This window comes from Anas platyrhynchos, chromosome Z, assembly GCF_047663525.1.
Source record: "Anas platyrhynchos isolate ZD024472 breed Pekin duck chromosome Z, IASCAAS_PekinDuck_T2T, whole genome shotgun sequence".
Lineage (NCBI taxonomy): Eukaryota > Metazoa > Chordata > Aves > Anseriformes > Anatidae > Anas > Anas platyrhynchos.
The window spans coordinates 43688833-43707110 of NC_092621.1; the positions used below are offsets into that span (position 1 = coordinate 43688833).

Genomic DNA, 18278 nt, shown 5'->3' on the forward strand with positions numbered 1-18278 from the left:
CATCCTACTGGGATTGTACCTAAAAGATTTTCCCTTGGAATGATCACCTTTCTTGCTATACTTCTATGAACATTTCTTGTTAGGAAAAAAAAGAAAAAAAAAGTCACTTTAAATTAATGGCTTTTTCTCCAGTGTTGTGTTACTTGTAGACACAATGTTTCGTACTTGAGTAATATCTTTTATGGCCCTTTCATGTTTTTATGCTGCATTATGTGGCTATCTTATTGCCTGGGACTCTCTTGATTTTCCTCATGTTTTATTTAGAAATGACAGAATGCTGGACTTGGCAAGGAAGACATATATTCCAAATAGAATACACGTATTTATATAATAATCCTACATACATTTCTAATAAATTTGTCCTAAATATGGTAACATGATTGACAATATTTTCATTTATGTTTCTTTATCTAATTTTCACTCATTGCCCTATAGAGAGGCATGAATCAGAGTTACGGCTAGGTATGGCTATGATTTTGTTAGCAAGATGTTCTTTAAGAGCAAACCCAACCCTGCCTGTGACTATGAATGCAAGGCCTACGAATGTACCCTGTAAGAATTGGATTTTTTCTGTAGCCTGAGAAATGCAAAAAGAACGGAGTGTTCATTCAATTAATAAGTGCCAAATCAAATTGATTCCTGAGCACTTTCTAAACAGTGTATTGACTACTTGTTCTGTACCTTTGTAACAAAAATTCTGTACCCGTTCTTTCTTGAATTCAGCGGTGGAGCTCTGAATTACTCATTTCGAAATACCAAGCTCGGGTAGTTTGATCAGAACGGGCCATCACCACCTTTGGATGTAATGGTACAGAGGCAAGTGAGCGCTCTGCCAACACGAAGCAAGGTGTGCCTGTTATTTATCGGGACAGGAGGAACACCGCTTCAGACATGAGATCAGCATCGTTGTCATTTGGCCCAATTTCCCCCGCCACTCGCTCTGTAAACCTGCGGTGCACACGCGTGGGTCAGCCCTGCTCGAACACATCAAACCTCAGCTCCGACAGCTGGCCACCCCCAGCCGCCCCGAGGCGGTAGCACCGCGATGGGCTGCGGGGGACTCGGACTTTATCCAGCCGTGCCCGTGTGCGGGGGGGATCGCGGTGCGCGCTGGCGGCCCCGGGGCGCTGCACGGCGGCGGCGGGACGCGCGGTGGCGCCTGCGGAGCGCGCAGCGCCGGGCACTGCGGCGGGCTGCGGGGCACCGAAACCGCTGCCGAAAACCCGCAGCCGGGGGAAGGAGAGCGCAAGAACGGCTCTCCCGACCGCGGAGATGCTGCGGGATGGAGGAGGCTGTCTGGGGAAACAGCGGAGCGTCGTGGGGCCGCTCGTCCGCAGCCTCGCGGGGGTCTTAGAGGGGCCCCTTTTATCGCCCCACAGAGAGAGCTGCCGCCGTTCCCCGCCCCGGAGGGTATGCCCGGTGCCCCTCGGCGAGGTGTCCCCGTCCTGGGGCGTAAGGGGCCGCGGAGCGGAGCCCCGACGGCGCCCGGCGGAGCGGGGAGCCCGCACCGACGGCGGGGTGCTCCCCACCCGCGGGGGTGTGCGTGCGTGTGCACGAGTGCCCGTGTGCGTGTGTACGCGTGTGCGAGTCTCTGTTTATGTGCGTGCATGAGTGAAGGTTCAGGCGCAGACTGCCTATTGGTATCTAATCTTCGGGCACCCTCCCTTCTCTCCCTCCTCTCCTCCCCCCTCCTCCCTCCCTTGTCGCTTTTGTCTTTTTTTTTTTTTTTTTTGGATTTCAGGCTCATTTTGTGGAGTTTCTGCCCCTCTCTGCGTCAGCCTCACGTCACTTTGCCGGCAGCTCCCCGGCTTGGGCTGGAGCAGGAGCCGGGGCTGCTTTATTATCAGCTGGAGGGGAGGAGGAGACGGTGCGTAAAGCGGCGAGCGCGGCGCCCCGAGCCCCGCCGCCGCCGCCGCCGCGGGCTGCGCCCTCCCTCCCCGCCCTCCCTCCCTCTTTCCCTCCCTCCCTCTCTCTTTCCCTCCCTCCCTCCCTCTCTCCATCCCTCCCGCGGGCAGCGGCCGCCCGAGTCCCCGCAGGTAGAGGCGCAGCCTCCGCCACCTGCCCCTGCCGCTCCGCGCGTTTTGCAGCATCATCGGGAGCCGCCGCGGGGACAGGCGGTGCCGCTGCCCGCCCGCGGGGCCGGGGCAGGTGCCGAGCCGTGCCGAGCCGTGCCCGCTCCCTCCCGAGTCCCGCCGACCCTCGCAGCCCCCGGTCGGGCACGGTGGCGGCTGCTGCTGCGGCGCGCCCATGTGAACCCGGACCGCGGGGTGCCGGCCCGCGGCGCGGAAGGCTGCGCACCCAACGCAGCATCCCGAGGAGGCCGTCGGGCAGCGCCGGGGTGATGGGGGGAGGCACGGTGTCCTGGCGGCGGAGGCCGGGCCCCGGCCTGGCGAGGCTGTGGGGCTTGTGCTGCCTGGTGCTGGGCTGCTGGCGGGGCGCGCTGGGCTGCCCCGCGTCCTGCCGCTGCAGCTCCTGGCGGATCTGGTGCGCCGAGCCGGTGCCGGGCATCTCCTCCTTCCCCGTGCCGCAGCGGAGCGCCGAGGGCGACAATGTCACCGAGATGTGAGTACGGCACGGCCGGGATGGAAAGCTGCGGGCCGGGGGGATGGCGGGCAGCTTCCCTGCGGGGGAGCGCACTCGCTCCGCGGGCAACTGCGGGGGCCGGGAGCCTGGGAGCCCGGCCGTGATTTAGCCCCATCTCCGTGGGCTCGGCCTCACGGAGATGCCCTTGCGAGCCCGGCGGGATGACCCAGCCCGCCGGCCCCCGGTGGGGCTTCCCGGGAGCGGGGGAGGGCGCGGGGGTCGCCGCCGACCGCGGAGCATCCGCGGGGTGGGCGCTGGGCTGCAGCCTCCGGCCCCTGCCTCACCTCTGCGGCGGCAGCGGGTTTTTAATTAATCCATCGATTTCAGTTTCGCGGCCACGGTTTATTCCTGCGGGCTTCGGTGGGTGTTTTTCACCCCCGTCACTGGTCTCTCCTCAATTCTTTTCAATTCCCTTTTTCAATTGAAAAAAAAAATAAAAAAGAAAAAGAAAAAGAAAAAGAGAAAGGTTGCAGCACATTTTAATGGAAGGGAAAGGGAGAGCAAACTATCTTCCCTGCCCTGGCCATAGACATGCAAGCCTGCTTTGCCCTTCTCCATAAGGTGGCTGGAAGGAGAAAACACTGAGCCTGCAGGAGAATGAGAATTGTGCTCTCAGAGTGTTGGAGGATTAGGAAACCCTCACTATTAGCGAGGAAGGTGCAAAAAGTTTTTTTTTTTTTTTCTCTCACACCCGTGTTTTTTCCATCCTTGCTTGCCTGCAGCTGATAGTCAGTGAGGGAGTTGTGTAGCGATTCATGTTCAATCCTACATCCTTTAATAGCCTTGTACTCTGTGGCATCCACATAGGTTGCTTGAGAAAAGGTGCAAAGACTTGCTGAGCAAAAATTTTGGCTACTGGGCATACAGATAATGGACCTGGACAGCCTTCTAAAGCTGTTTTGTCTATCTTCCCCAGCCCCTGCTGTTTCTGGATTGTTACCCACAACATTTCTATTGTAAAAAAATCCAGAATATTTTCCTCCAAATCCATACAGATTTCTCACTGTTTAATTTCTATTTCCTTTTCCTCTTTCATCTTTATTTAGAAACAATACAAAAATGCCATGAAATATTTTGTGATATTAGGTTAATTCTAGAACCTCTGGGCTATCTTTCTGCAGTTTGTTGTAGTCAGCTTGCTGCATTTCCCTGTGTGTGCCTGGCAAAAAATCTGGTGGCATTCATTTCTACTATTCATGTACGGCCTACCTTTGGCAGATTTTTAGGACCTATGAGAATGGAACAACCTTTTTGAGTTGTTACGGCAGTTATTGTTTCAGATGTTTGTTTAATATTCTGTGGATTGCTTCATTAAAAAGAATTGCTTCAAGCTATGCATCTCTGCTCTTCTTCATAGGCTTTGCTAGCCTTATTATCTAGTACTTCCAATTTGGAGGTAATGCAGCAATTTCCCCCTAGAATTTAAACTGTTTAAAAGGCCAGAGGAATAAATGCATATGTAAATATGCACTCCAGCCACAATCAACTTAAAACATGTCTAGTCATTTTGGATTGGTGCTTTTCATTTTCATTCTGCCCTATGTTTTTGTCAGCATTGCTGTCTTTACAGTTCTTCTCAATTTCTACTGTATCATTCTGTGACATTGCATGTTGTTGTGTTTGGTGTTCTAAAAATAATTTTGAGTCATGGATTTCTCAGGAGATGTTCTTGCACATATTTAAGATGGTCTTTTCTAGCGTACTTTTGACATAAAACATGAAGGCCCTTTAATTAGTTTGCAGACATAAATTAAAAGTTGGACTGCAGTAACTGTCACATTATTTCATTGCAGGAACTTAGCAAGCATTGAGTATGTAAAGAAGCAGTTCTTTCATGGTATATAAAGATCGCGAAGACATGCTTTTAACACTGCACATCTTTCTTTATTCTATCTAAGAAACCAGTTTAAGAGGCTGAAGTTTTGCATTTTACTTAGGAAGCTTCAGGCCTGATTTTTCTTTTATGTGCTCTGTAGATACAGGAACACAATTCTGTTGGTCTCTGGTGGAATTACTCTTGGTATAAATGAGAGCGAGAAAAGCATAAGACACTTAATTTCTAGTAATTTATTCCCTTATATTTCCTGCATGCCTGTTGAGACCAATCCTTCATTTATTGCTTATGCCCTCCTCTTGACTGGAGAGGATCCTGTGATCTCAGACAAAACATCCACTGCCTCCAAGGGCACATGGGCTGAATAAAGATCTTCGCCTGCATTGTGTGTGGTGGGATTTCTGTGGTAACTGAACGGTCAGGGTGGGCATGCGGCAGCGGTGGTTGTTGGCTGCGGGCTGGGTGGATGGCACCGAGCAGGCAGGATGCGAGTGGGCAGCAAGGGTTTCCCCTTGGCTCTGAGAGGTGGGAGAGAGCCAGCATGATGCTGGTGGGAGTAATAGACCTGCGGTCCCATGCATAGGGCAGCCTCCACAGCCTGGTACATGGGAGCTTCCGCACTATTTTGGCCCACAGTGTAAATGGTGGTTTAGAGCTAAATACGTCCTCTCTTCCCAGTCCAGCTACTACTTTATTTCTGGTTGGATCTGCATCCAAATCTACAGAAATTAGCAGAAAGACTTTCAGAGCACTTCTGCATTAGCCCTGTGAGGCCCAGCTGCTGAAACTTGGTGTGGGAGGGCATAGGAGTATTTCTGCCTGGTGCTTTTCTTAGTCATCTTCCTCACTCTTTCCCTTCCTTGTTATTTTGCACAGTTTTCTCATTCTGATGAATAAAGGCAGATTAAAAAAAATCCCTGTCTCTAGTGAGATTTTAGATTTGTCCAGTTGGTTAGGGTGCTGACATGGGCTGGCCTTGATCCGGAAAGCATGTGCCAGTGCTAAAATCGCTTATCGTAACAGAGCTCAATTGTAATAACTGTTTGGTACTAGTGATGCTATTAGAGATAAATGGAACTCCACGGCAAGGCCCTGCATTAAAGTCAGGGTTATCAGCCATTGAGGCTCACACTAAGAGCTAAGGAGCAAGAATGGTGAGAGCAAAATGAGTATATAAGCATTGTTAAATCCAGGCGTTATGGCAAATAAGTAGTTCTTAGTGAGATCACTTGAGCAAGAATATTAATAGGATAGTAAATGAGTCACTTCAAAAATGTTCAGGACTTTTTGTAAAAGGACTGGTCTAATACTTTCTCATTGAGTAAAATGTATTGTTAGTATATCCCCGTGTCTAAGACACTTCATAGACCTTGATTTCAAAGTGTTTTCTTGCACTGTTAGTATATTCCTGGCATAGTTTTTCAGCTCTGGTATCAAGTCATTAGTATGTTGACTTATGTTTATTCAGGTGAAGTGGGTTTGAAATTAATGAGTGTATTTCAGAAAGAACTACTTGCCAACAAATAGGTGACTTCTTAGCTCTTGCCTAGTAAAAGACAGAGGTGATTGTGTATTGCGTACGTTTCAAAACCACAAAGTAAATTACTAATGCAGTTATATAAAGCACTCTAGAATTGTTAATAAATAAGACAGGATAAGTAATTTATAGAGTAAATTATTTAACAAGTCATGTGAGCTTGCGCTAAAAAAAAGGCATGTTGAAATTCATATGAAGATCAGTGCTGTTGGTATTTTGGGTCTCTTTCATTTTAGATTTCTAGGCTGTTGTAGATTAAATATAGTGTAAAACTATCTTCAAGGCTTCTCACCCCCCAGCCCCTTCTTCTTCAAAGGAACTTTAGACTCTGCAGCAATACATGGCTTGGCTGGTTTGCAAAGCTATTTCTGGTGACTCGGAATTATATAGTAAAATACAACGCGTGAGGCTACAAATTATTACAGGGGGTAGGGGCAGTGGTGATATAAAAGCTCATTTTAAGAATTTGTCTTATTTGTCTTTTTTTTTTTTTTATTCTGTCGACTTTTAAAGATCTGGGTAGCAGGTTAAGGTACATTGACAGTAAGCATTAGATTTTTATTTTATTTTTTATTATTATTATTTTTAATTTCCAGGCTTTAAAAATACTTCAGACATCACAAAACAAAGGATTTTGTATATGCTGGATGTTTTTGCTCCCAGTGATCTTCATTATGCTTTGTTTTAGTCCTCGTCCTTCCAGTTGTTAAGGACTGATGGGCTCCTTGGGGGCTGATAGGGGCTGTCTCCGGCAGGCTGGTGTGAACCAGCTTTTGCTGGAGGAATGCAGCATCCTTCAGGCGGTGCTCAGTGTTGTGTAGGAGTGGGCTGGCAAAACACTGCCTCTTGTTCTATGTCTTTGGTCACTTGAGTTTTAAGAGAGGGTTGGGGTTTATATATGAAAATGAAGGCCTTTTGTAAGAATTTGAGGCTTTGGTGTTGGATATGTCATTTTCAATAAACTTGTGCTTCCTTTCCTACTAACAAGAAAACAGAGAGTTGGGCAGTCCACCCTGCAATATCTTTATGATGGCTTTTTCCGGATTTCTCTCTTTTTTTTTTTTTTTTAATTCCAAAAGTGTAAGGGAGAAGGCAGCTTAGCAGGATTCCAGATCTCAAATCACAGTAAAATAAAAACTTTTACATAACTAAACAAAAGCCTTATTTCTCCATTTTGGATTTTGCTTTCAAGTAAGAGGGAAAAAAATGTTCTTTTTGTATTGCAGTTCCCTCTTCCCCCTATTTTTCATCTCTCACTGCAGCAATGTCTAACAACATGTCAGTGAAGGTGGCTAGCAGAATATCCTTGCCCAAGCTGGATGAGCGTAGCCGGTAATGACGAGTAATAAATGATGAAAAATGAAGCAGAGAACTCTAGAAACCCTAAAAACCCTCTCAGTGCTTATTGATGTTAAATGTATATTTAGCTTGTTAGGCCTGAAAAGCCTCTCTTTGAAAACTGTCCTTTAAAAAGTGGAGCACTGATTGTATTAATTCATCATTTATGTGCATTTCAAATGGAGAAATATATTCGTAGAGATTTGAAAGCCATATGCCTGTACTGCTCTGTTTCTGCACGCTGTGTTTGCTAAGATCTTTTTATACAAATGTATGTAGGCACAGAGCTGCTATTGAAATCAAATATATTGGGCATACACCTTAATTCAATTTTTGATTGTGAGTCTGTATTTTCTGAAACCACATAAAGCAAGCCAAGCTTAAACCCCACTGAAATATGCATACAGAGATATTGTTTCTTATATAGCTACTATTAACATAACATTGAAGAGCCATAATGCATTTACGGGAAAGGAGCCATGCCATGGAAATTCTGTTGTGAATATGCAATTTTTTAAAATTTTCCTGGAAGAAAACGACCTGCATTGAATGTTGATTATTGACAGAAGTTATAACTGAAACTGTTAAACATATTTCATAGCAATTCAGCTGTTCTTGTTTCTGGCATGGGTTGTCATTGGTAGGATATGTTCTTGAAGATCAGGTTTCAGGTCAATATTTTTGGTTCCTAGTCAAGGCCTCAAGAAATGAGACTTTTTGCAGAACTAAGGTAAAGTAGAGCAAGACAAACCCAAGGCCAAAGGCATTTTTAGAGGCATTTTAAAAGATTGTAATCTTTAAACAGTGTGACTCGAACCAGCCTTTTGCTAAGCCTCCTGATCATGATCCAGCAGGGTCCTTCACTTGATGCCTTTTATTTTAGGGGAAAACTGAGGTTTGCTTTCTGAACTCATTAAAGTCAATGGCAAAACTTGACAGAGTTGGCATTTCACCAATGCAAAGTAGTTTAGAGGACATAACTAAGGCATGAAAATAACCAGTTCAAACATTTTCCTGCCTGACTTACTTTTGGAAGAGAAGGGGCCTGTTACTCCATTGCTTGATGTATGCTTGTCTGGGAGTTTTCTTGGCTCCCCTGAATTTTTCTACTGTGTGAAGACTAAATATGTTGAGTCAACAGGAAGTTGAGAATTAGTATTTTAGAGTTTTTTTTTTTTTTTTTTTTCAAAACTGTACTAATTCCATACTGAACTGTACCTGCCCAGTACTTCCCCATGCAAAAGAGTGGCAACTACAGTAGCTTCAAAAGCTTATACCAGATCCACAGAGAATACATGGTCCACTATATACACCTGCCTGATGTTTAAATAAAAGAAGGACAATGCATTAATCAAAGTTAGCCCATTGCTGAAACATTAAAGCAGTGAAATGGTGACACATCTGGGCTTCCTATGGAAGAGTCCCATGATGAAGCTCTATTTGGGACCAGGCGAGTTACCTGTTTTACCTTGTGGTTTGACTGTTGGGACAAAAGAAATCTCCCAGTTTCAGATTTAAATGAATTTATTTTTACCTTTTTTGTTTCTGAACCATACATATAAAAATAATTAGGGCCATATTCAGCAGATACTCTGTGAAACGCATATTACACAATCAGATGCTGTATCCCACATGAAGCGTACATAGGACGTGACTTTTCCCATTCTTTTGCAACAACTGTCTGATTTTCTAAATGCCAGACAGCACAGCGAGCATGTGCGGATAAATCAAGTGCGCATACTGGGCATGTCAGACTTACGGGCATGCACTGGGAGACTTCACAGCATGTGCTGCAAGTGTCACGCACTGGACTTGCTCAGCATGTCTGGGACTGTCCCAGGCCTCAGCATTTAAAATCTGGCAACTCCTTGCAGACTGTGCAGCAAAGGCACTTAAAGCATCTGGCTTCTCTCCTGCCAGCAGCGGAGAGCCCGCTTCTTCCAGGAAGTGATTCAGGAGGCTAAATTAGATTCCTACTGTGAATTACCTGATGGAGGCCTCCTCTTCCACTCTCAGTAAGAAAACCTGGGGGACTTAGTTCAGTGAGGTGAGTGGAAATGCAAGAGCTTTCCTCCAGCGAGCAGTGTCAGGCTGTGGAGTGAGTTGTTTGGGTGGTCCAAGCAAACCTCTTCCGTAGAACACGTTGAGGCTGTCTCATCTCAAAGCAGAGCGTTGGTCAGAACCTGGGTCTTGCACATCAGTATCACAACTACTGTCCTGTGTGGCATACAGATGTGGATTTGCCTTGATTCTTCTTGTCTGAGTCGCCTTACTTGGTCTGCAGTGTTTAAATGTACTTCTGAGCCAGAGAGCAGGACAGCCTGTTTAGCTAAATGACCGTGATCCTCGTTGGTGCAGTGATATATCTGGGTCCTGCTCTCCTGAGTGTTCAGTGATGGCTGAAATGAGAGCCGCATGAACAGGTAGGGTTGAGGCAGCCCTTTCTCAGAGTGCTTTATGGTGCTTTATGGTGTCTTTTGAGAGACTGGGATCACGTTCCCTCAGGAAGAGGTAAGAATTGAACCTAGTACTCTTGGACCGTGGTGAATAGCTGTATTCAGTGTTTCTCACAAACCTGTGGTCCTCTACCTCACACAGAGAGGCTTTTATTTTTATTTTTATTTTTATTTTTATTTTTATTTTTATTTTTATTTTTATTTTAAATCAGTGGAAACCTATTTGGTGAATATGGGTCTAGTTTTGGAGGGTGAGATTCCATTTTATTTTGGATAGGCAGGTGAACAGGCTATTGCTTATTTATCTCCTATTTCTCCCTCCAGACTTGCATCTGCCTAATTTCTAAAAACTGTTTTTGGAACTCATTATGCATACAGTGATCTTCACCTGGTAAACACAGTACAGTACTCTCCTGCTGGGAGCTGTTCTTTTGACTTCAGTGGGAGTAAGTAGTGTACTTAGGCTTATGCTGAAGTATTTTACAGTTGAAAGTGGAAGGAATTTAAGTATCTCTTCAATATTGTGTATTGCATACATACTGACATATGTACACAAAACTTCAAACTTTTCAGGTCAGATGCAAATAGATTTACAAACATTTTGATTTGGCACAAATCTCAAATTCTCAAATCTGCATCTGATTTTTTTTTTTTTTTTTTTTGTTCAGCTCTGGACATCACTGCAGCACTGCAGATCCTCTGGACCATATTTATGTTCAGTAGCTGTCTTGTTGCCTGGAGCTTTTGTCATCTGGGGGACGTGGATTTAGGTGTCACAGCTGCAGAAATAGATACCACTTGTCTTGGAGATGGGAGTGAGTCGAAGGAAGATCATGTTGATCTTTCCTGCCCTGAACATTTTTCCCAACCCTCCATTCCTGTTTGCATGGAGATGGGGCACTTGTTCTGTCTGCTTTCTTGGTCTGGTTGTATGAACAGTTTTTGCTGTTCATGCAAGGCTTGGTAGATAAGAGACCTACAAAATCGGAGAAATCATTGAAATAATCTGCCCAGTGTTGTGTAGTTGCACTTCATACATCCTGGGGATTGGTAAAGTTGCAAAAGGTATGTAAACTGAAGGAGTGCTGAAAAGTGTGTGCAGCTGTGTGGTTTGGTTACAAGAGCCATAAGGATAAACAGCTTGGTAGATGAGAAAAGTATTACTCTATTCTTAAACAGTGGCAGGGGCGAAAGCTGTGAAGGTAAATGAAGAATGCTGTGAAGTTAATAGTAGAGAAGAAGAAGGTGAGTTTGTAGAAATGGTGAAATAGTTTGAAGACCACAATAGCAAAACAAACAAACAAACAAACAAACAAACAAAAAAAACCCATCACCTTCTGAAAGAGGTATATGCAGGGTGAGAGTATAGTTTAAAGGGAAAATAGTAGAGAAGCCATTCAAAGACTAGAAGTGATGTTAAAATGGAAAATTGTCACTTACAAAAGAGTAGACTTTCCTAAAGTACAGCAATAAAGATTACAGAATCATGTTCATGAATGCATTTTAAGTCAAGTTGATCTTACTTTTGAAAATGCAATATATATATGTCAAGCAGCAGAATGAAGAGAAATACAAATAGAAACCTGAAGGAAAGGCACAGAACATGGGTCTGCATGTACCATTGCATGGGAGGATTTCCCCCAAATCATGTTGGCCAAGTACATGTACATGGAAGGTTATGGAGAAAATGACAGCAATGTGCTAGTCAGCATGAGTATTAGAAATACTTTGGATACTGACAAATGCTCAGAAAGTGTAAAAAACACATAATTATGCTAATATATTCAGTGAAAGTAAGAAACTACTTACATTAAGCGAAGAACAGGATTTCTCAAGTGAAGAGAAAGTGGTGTTTTTAGGAATGCTAATGGAAGAAGCTATAAATTCAGTAGATTGGCCAATTAAGTGAAGAGAAATGGACAGGACAGAGAACAGAATGAAAATAAATGTGATAACAGAAAGAGAAATAGGAAACCATAAATGTGGAATAGCAAAGAATACCCCTGGAAGATTGTGGCAGAGAAGTAATTTGAATGTTGTTGAAATGTTCTCTGTGAAATGCATTGGCTAAATACAAACAGTAAGATTGATGTTGATATACTGAAGGTGGCAACCTGTTTTGAGCTTACAAGAGGGAGGTAAACATCAAGTAAGTTGGTATAATGGAAATTCAGAAAGACAACCTGTATCCCTTTTGAAAGGGAAAAGGGGTTGCAGAGAAAAAGGATAGAGATTATAACCATATGTAGATTCTCAAAATTTAAAATCAGAGCAAGGACAATTTATTATTTTTTTTTGTGGGGGTGGAGGGTTATGGAAAGGGGAATATTGTTTGAGATATCAGGAGTCAAAATTATTCAGCAAATTTAAAGCATTAACAGGATACAGGTGGATTTTCCGGAATAGATGGCTTCAAGTTCTGTAGTTTCACTTCATCAGTTGGAAGTACTACCTTTTGATCTGTATTTGGTGCAAGATGTATTACACACAGCGAGTGGTACAATGGAAGGCATACAAGGTATGATCATATGTCTTGATGATCCGGTGAATATCAGAAAACACTGAACAGAATATGTGACATTTCAAGAGCCAGTACTTTAAAATTGAATAAATCTAAGTGTCAAACAGTGGAAAAATATATGTGGGAGGATAACTGACCTCAGAGGGAATTTTAGAGGGACTTTCTTGTGTTGAATTAAAAAGACTCGGGGAATATTTAACACGTCAAAACTTGAAGACAGGAAAAGGACCTGAACTGTCGTGAAGCAGACTGATTTATGTCAACAAGTACTTATCTAACTGAAGGATGTGCAACTCACTTAAGACATCCCTCCACAAAGTCACTGCCTGAGCTTGGATGCCTGGAAAGAAAAGAATTCAAAGGTTTTGACATCAACCAAAATGCTTTAATGTTTTCGTTCACCGAGAGAACTAAAAAGACACATCTAAAGGATGGTTAGGAGCAATCTTACTGTGCTGTTACGGAATGATGTTTTTCCATTTTCATTTTGCATCCAGGCCAGTAACAGCTACAGAGGTAGTGTGTACAAGTGCTGAAAAAGAGAGCAATTGTGTTACTATTCTTTGAAAAGTCACTACAGTAGGTGATTTTGTGGGAAAAAAGAATTGCCACATATATTTTTTTGCATTTTGTTGTGGTTTAATCTGGCCAGCAGCTAAACACCACAGAGCTGTTTGCTCACCCTCCCCCCTCCCTCTCTGGAATGGGGGAGAGAAATGGGAAAGTGAAGCCTTCTTGAGAAGAAGACAGTTTATTAAGACAGAAAAATATTAATAAAAATAATAATAATAACAATAATGATGATAATAGTAGCACTACTAATAATGTGTATGAAACAAGTGATGCACAATGCAATTGCTCACCACCCACTGACTGATATGCAGCCTAACGCCGAGCAGCCAGGCCCCCCTACCCCAGCTAGCCACCCCTATATATTGTTTAGTGTGACACCATATGGTATGGAATACCCCTTTGGCCAGTTTGGGTCAGCTGTCCCGGGACTGTCCCCTCCCAGCTCTTGCTGCACCCCCAGCCTGCCTGCTGGCAGGACAGAGTGAGAAGCTGAAATGTCCTTGGCTTAGTGTAAGCACTGCTCTGCAACAATTAAAACATCAGTATGTTATCAGCACTCTTCTCATCCTAATCCAAAACATAGCATCCTACCAGATACCAGGAGGAAAATTAACTCTGTCCTAACTGAAACCAGGACACATTTATATGTCCCTTCAAGATGTTTTTTCTGACTATCAAGTTAAAAAAGAAGAAAAAAAGAGCTTGTTTACTCTTATGTGTGCTCTCTTTAGAGAACTAATAAAGAACCACATTCACTACTCTTCTTCTGTATGTTTATATAATGTGTTATTTTTAGTGTATGTTATAAAGGACCTGTATAGCAGTTTAAGCCTCTTCTTGACATTCTGCAGAGATGATTTCTTGTGCAGTAGGTAAAATGTACTTTGTAGATAAGTATAAAGTCAGTGATTAAGATATACTTTTTGATTTAATAGCTTATTGTCTGTCCAGCTTGATACTTCTTTCTGAGTATATCAACAAATAATAGCAGCATTTACAAAACATCTTTGCTAAGGATAAGCTAGACTGTAGCTGTCAACTGACCTCTGGAGAAATGTCAAAAATTGATGCCTTGGTGAAATATCAACCGTGTGAACTTCATGGAGCTCAGCAGGGAGGACAGGTCTCTGAATAGTGATCCTGATGGAGAAAATACTTAAATAAACTCTGCATTCATTTTGTGGAAAGTAGTTCTGAATGTGGAGCTTGTCAAGGGCATGAATCTTAAATCTGGATAGCTGCATGAAGTGTCTTGAGAGTTGGCTAGATCTGGTAGTCTGCTATTTGAAGAGAAGAAAACAAACACCTTGAAGCCAAACCAAAGATGTAAGTAAGCCCAAGGGTGCATTATGTTTCAGTTTCCTTGCCTCTAAATATAGTAACTGTTTCCTTAAACTCTGCATTGCAGACATATTTATTTATTTTTACTTTTGCCTTCATGTTTGCATTCTGTAAAGAGTGAACTAAGGCTGGCTGGTAAACTGTGGGGTTTCCACTTCCCAGGCAGTTGTAGTCATAAGCAAGAGTATGGATCTGCCCCTGCAGCACAAGAACCAGAATGAGATCACCAGTGTATTCTTCCTTTCTCCTACTTTAAGTTTGTGAAATGGCACTAATTGTTCAAGATGTCAGGGTTGGAGAAGCAATTCCTAATGACAACTGCTTGCTTCTTATTGGACACTACTGATTGGATACTATCATAGTATTTTGGCATGTAGCCAATGTCTGAGTCCCTCTGTCTCCTGGCAGGTGGTGCAGCCACATGTCAAGGACAAGGAATTCTTGAAGCTAACTGTTCTCACTGACCTTTGCCATGAGACATCTAGTTCGGATAGCCCTGAACAGTGTGTTATCTGACTGTGGGATATGTGAAATGAAGAATTTGTGTGTATGCCTCTCAAAAAGTGTGTGTTCCAGTGACTGCCAAAGAAGATCCCAGTGTTAAATCTGTCAGTTCTAGAGTGCCTGTGCTGGCATGTAGATAGGTACCTTCTTTAGGGCTACTAAGATGGTGAAGGGCCTAGATGGGAGACATATGAGGAGTGTCTGAGGTCCCTTGGTTTGCTCAGCCCAGAGGAGAGGAGGTTGAGGGGAGGCCTCATGGCGGCCTGCAGCTCCCTCACGAGGGGAGCGGAGGGGCAGGTGCTGAGCTCTGCTCTCTGGGGACAGTGACAGGACCTGAGGGAACGGCATGGAGCTGGGACAGGGGAGGGTCAGGCCGGGGGTTAGGGAAAGGGTCTACCCACAGAGAGGGTGGTCAGGCACTGGGACAGGCTCCCCAGGGCAGTGGTCACAGCACCGAGCCTGCCAGAGTTTAAGAAGCATTTGGACCGTACTGTTATTCATATGGTCTGAATATTTGGGTAGACCTGTGTTGCACCAAGAGTGGGACGTGATGATCCTTATTGGTCCCTCCCAACTTGGGATATTCTATGATTCTATGATTTAGTTTTCTCTGCCAAACACTCTAGATGAGAGGAAAAATTACCCTAAAGGATGACTTAAGGAGCCTGGGATAGTCGCAATTGATTTTCCACTCTTTGTGGTATACAGGGTGACTCACAGAAACAAACAAACAAACAACAACAACAACAACAAACAAACAACAACAAAAACAACAGTACTTGCTCACAATTTGTCAGGAGACACCAAAGAGGCAAGGAGTTGGGCACGTGTTTGTATAACTGCTGAATTCTGGGTAAGGCCATGGTGGACTAATCAGATGCTGTGCCTCTTTCCTGAGTCAGGACACTCTTTTTCAGCTGTCAAAGTTCTGTTTCTTGACATTGGCCTAATGACATCTGGCACGGATAATACCAAATGAGGAGAGCAATACAGAATAAATAACAGTAATAAGATTGAGCCTGTATATCTGTAGAGAAATTTCTGCTTGTAGGTGTCTGTATTATACTCATTGCATGCTGTTAGAGTTTCCCTCCTAGGGGGAGCGTGGTCCTACATATAAAGATTTCTTGCTTGAGTAGAGATTATGTCATTGGTCCCTACATCTGTCTGAAACCTGGCATTCCTGATATGCAGCATTGTATAGCTTTATGCTTCATTTTCAAACTATGTGAGTTCACACCCCTCGAGCATTATTTTAAGTTTGGTTTCAGAGGGGCTGCAAATGAAACCCATTTGAATCTGCCAAGTTTCATCAAGTATTGTGTCAAGCTTACAAAATTTTGCATGATTTTGATGCATAACCATAAATCAGCCCAGGTGTGCTGAAAATGTCTGTAAGTTTTAGCTTGCCTTTTGATGAACTTGGTTTGACATTTGATTTTGTAAGAAAATACAGCACTAGGGAACTTTGCAGTGTTTAATTGTGGATGTCACATACAGCTCTCACAGTAGTGTAGACTAGGGACATAAGTGACCTGTCATTAAATGGTAACTGATCTGCTGGCAGTTCAGTGTCTGGAGTGTGCTGCCTTCTCCCTAAAGATTTAGTGAAAAAATATCTCAGCGTATAAAGTTTTCCCGAAGTTCAGAAACATTTAATTTGACTAGAGAATGTTTAATACTTTTCAAAACTTTTTTTTTTAAATTTTTTTCCCCAGCTGTGTGAACCAGAGGTAAACATATAATTGATTTATTTTTTAGAGTGTTAAGAAAATATGTTTCCCATAAAGGGAGCTTTCTGGCAACAGAAATACTTCTGAAGCTGAATTACAATGTTTGCTTGCATCTATGTTGTCAAGACTAGGGTGCAGTAACTTTTTCCAGCATGAACTTGTAGCTCCAAATGAAGTAGTGTACGTTAATGTACATTAGTAAAGAGGAAATAGGGTAAATTAGATAAGATAGGGATACAGAATTCTGCTGACTTTTTTTTTTTTTTTTCAGGTTAAGGAAGAATGTTTTGAAACACATTTGAAAGTTAGAGTGAGATACTTTTTTTGAGCTGCTAAAGCACAAAAGAAGCTCAGTTATTTTAAAATGCAGAATATGCTTTCTATTTTTGCTCTCATAGTTCAATTGCTTTCAGGTTGCTTTCCCGGCTTTGTACAAACTTAATCTATAGCCTTTCACATGTGTAAGGAGCAGAAAAGAAGACCACCCTATTAAAAAAGAACATGGAAGAGTTAACTCTTTCACAATGAAATTTTAAATTATCCTTTCAATAATGTTACAGAAACCGTGAAGCATGAGTGTGTGGCATTGTTCAATAGCTGTTGAAGTATGCTGAGATGAACATGTTATTATAGGTTGTAGTGTGCACTCAGTAGGTGTATGATTCTGAATGCCTTTATTAGAATTAATCAGTAGTTTACAAAGAGGAGATGAAATTGAAGGTCTAAAAACAAATACTGTTTACTGATGACTCACTGAAGGAGAGACAGAATGCTATAGCATAATCAAGTGAATACTATTGTAGACAGCTGAGGGTTTGGTTTGAGGTAGTAATTGGTATTTGTGAGCTGCTGTGTGTGATCTGATTGGGTGTTATCCAGCCACAGTTTGGTGGCACTGCACTTTGCTGTGGTGCACAGGGGGAGCTTCCAAGCCCCTCATGTGACTTCAGCCAGCCATGAGTCAGGATGTTTTTCTTCTGTGCTACGATAAAACCTTCAGTTAAAGAACAGGGTGGATGTTCTTAAGGGCAGGCAGGCAAATTACATTTCTCAGTGTCGCCCACTGCAAGTCAGAGCTTTTAGAGTATTAATGTTTGATGATAAGTAACATCAAGGTAGAGTAGTTGTGAAGAAAGTAAAAATAGCATTCAGTTAGGGAAGAGGTTTTATTTCAAATCTGCCTCTAAATTAAACAGAAGAACAACTTCCCCTGAAAGTGTAGAACTAGTCACTGTACTTTTTTCTTTCTTACTGCGATGAAATAGTTGCACAAGCTTGACTTAAAATAGTCTTGTTAAGCAAGTAAGGAAGCATAAGGGAACCTACTCATGGTAAATTACATCTGTCCATTCTTTCTGCAAGGATTTTCAAATGTATGAAATATTCTTTACTGTCATATTCTGGACTGAGAGTATTTTAACAAATGTATTGCATAGCAGCTATTGTTCTGAGCTAGTTACAATTAACTGGATAACCCAATGTTCTGCATTCCTACCTGAAGTGCAATTATGGACAGCTGATGGTTCTTTTTGGTTCTTTCAGTTAGTGAGAAGGTGGCATCTTAAATCATTTACCACATTCACCATAAAGAGACTGCAACCATCTCAGAGTAAAGTATGCTTGTGTCTGTCTGCCCCCCCCCCCCCCCTTCTTTTTTTTTTTGTTTTTTTTTAACTTTTAAGGGACATAATAAGAGAAAGATAGAAAAGACTATACATTTATGTTGCTTCTTCCTTCCAGATCTTTTTTTTTTTCTTTTTTTTTTTTTTAGATTCTGTGATTATGTTCAGATCTTTTTTTGGTGTAAGCTGTGTTGGTAGCTTCACTGACTTCAGCAGAGCTGAACTGTTTTACACTA

The 18278-nt window shown here is 42.9% G+C and overlaps 1 protein-coding gene across 7 annotated transcripts in view; it reads left to right on the plus strand.

Moving 5' to 3' along the window:
* The first annotated feature begins 1754 nt into the window (after positions 1-1754).
* NTRK2 (neurotrophic receptor tyrosine kinase 2) overlaps positions 1755-18278 on the plus strand; it is a 201554-nt gene continuing 185030 nt past the window's right edge. For 2 of the 7 annotated variants that reach the window (XM_038170544.2, XM_038170547.2), the window contains exon 1: positions 1763-2562. In XM_038170544.2, the coding sequence (XP_038026472.1) occupies positions 2342-2562 (221 nt within the window). In that variant the 5' untranslated portion in view covers positions 1763-2341. Of the gene's footprint in view, positions 2563-18278 lie in introns of all 7 variants that reach the window. The other 5 variants (XM_038170542.2, XM_038170543.2, XM_038170545.2 and 2 more) reach the window with 5 other exon arrangements.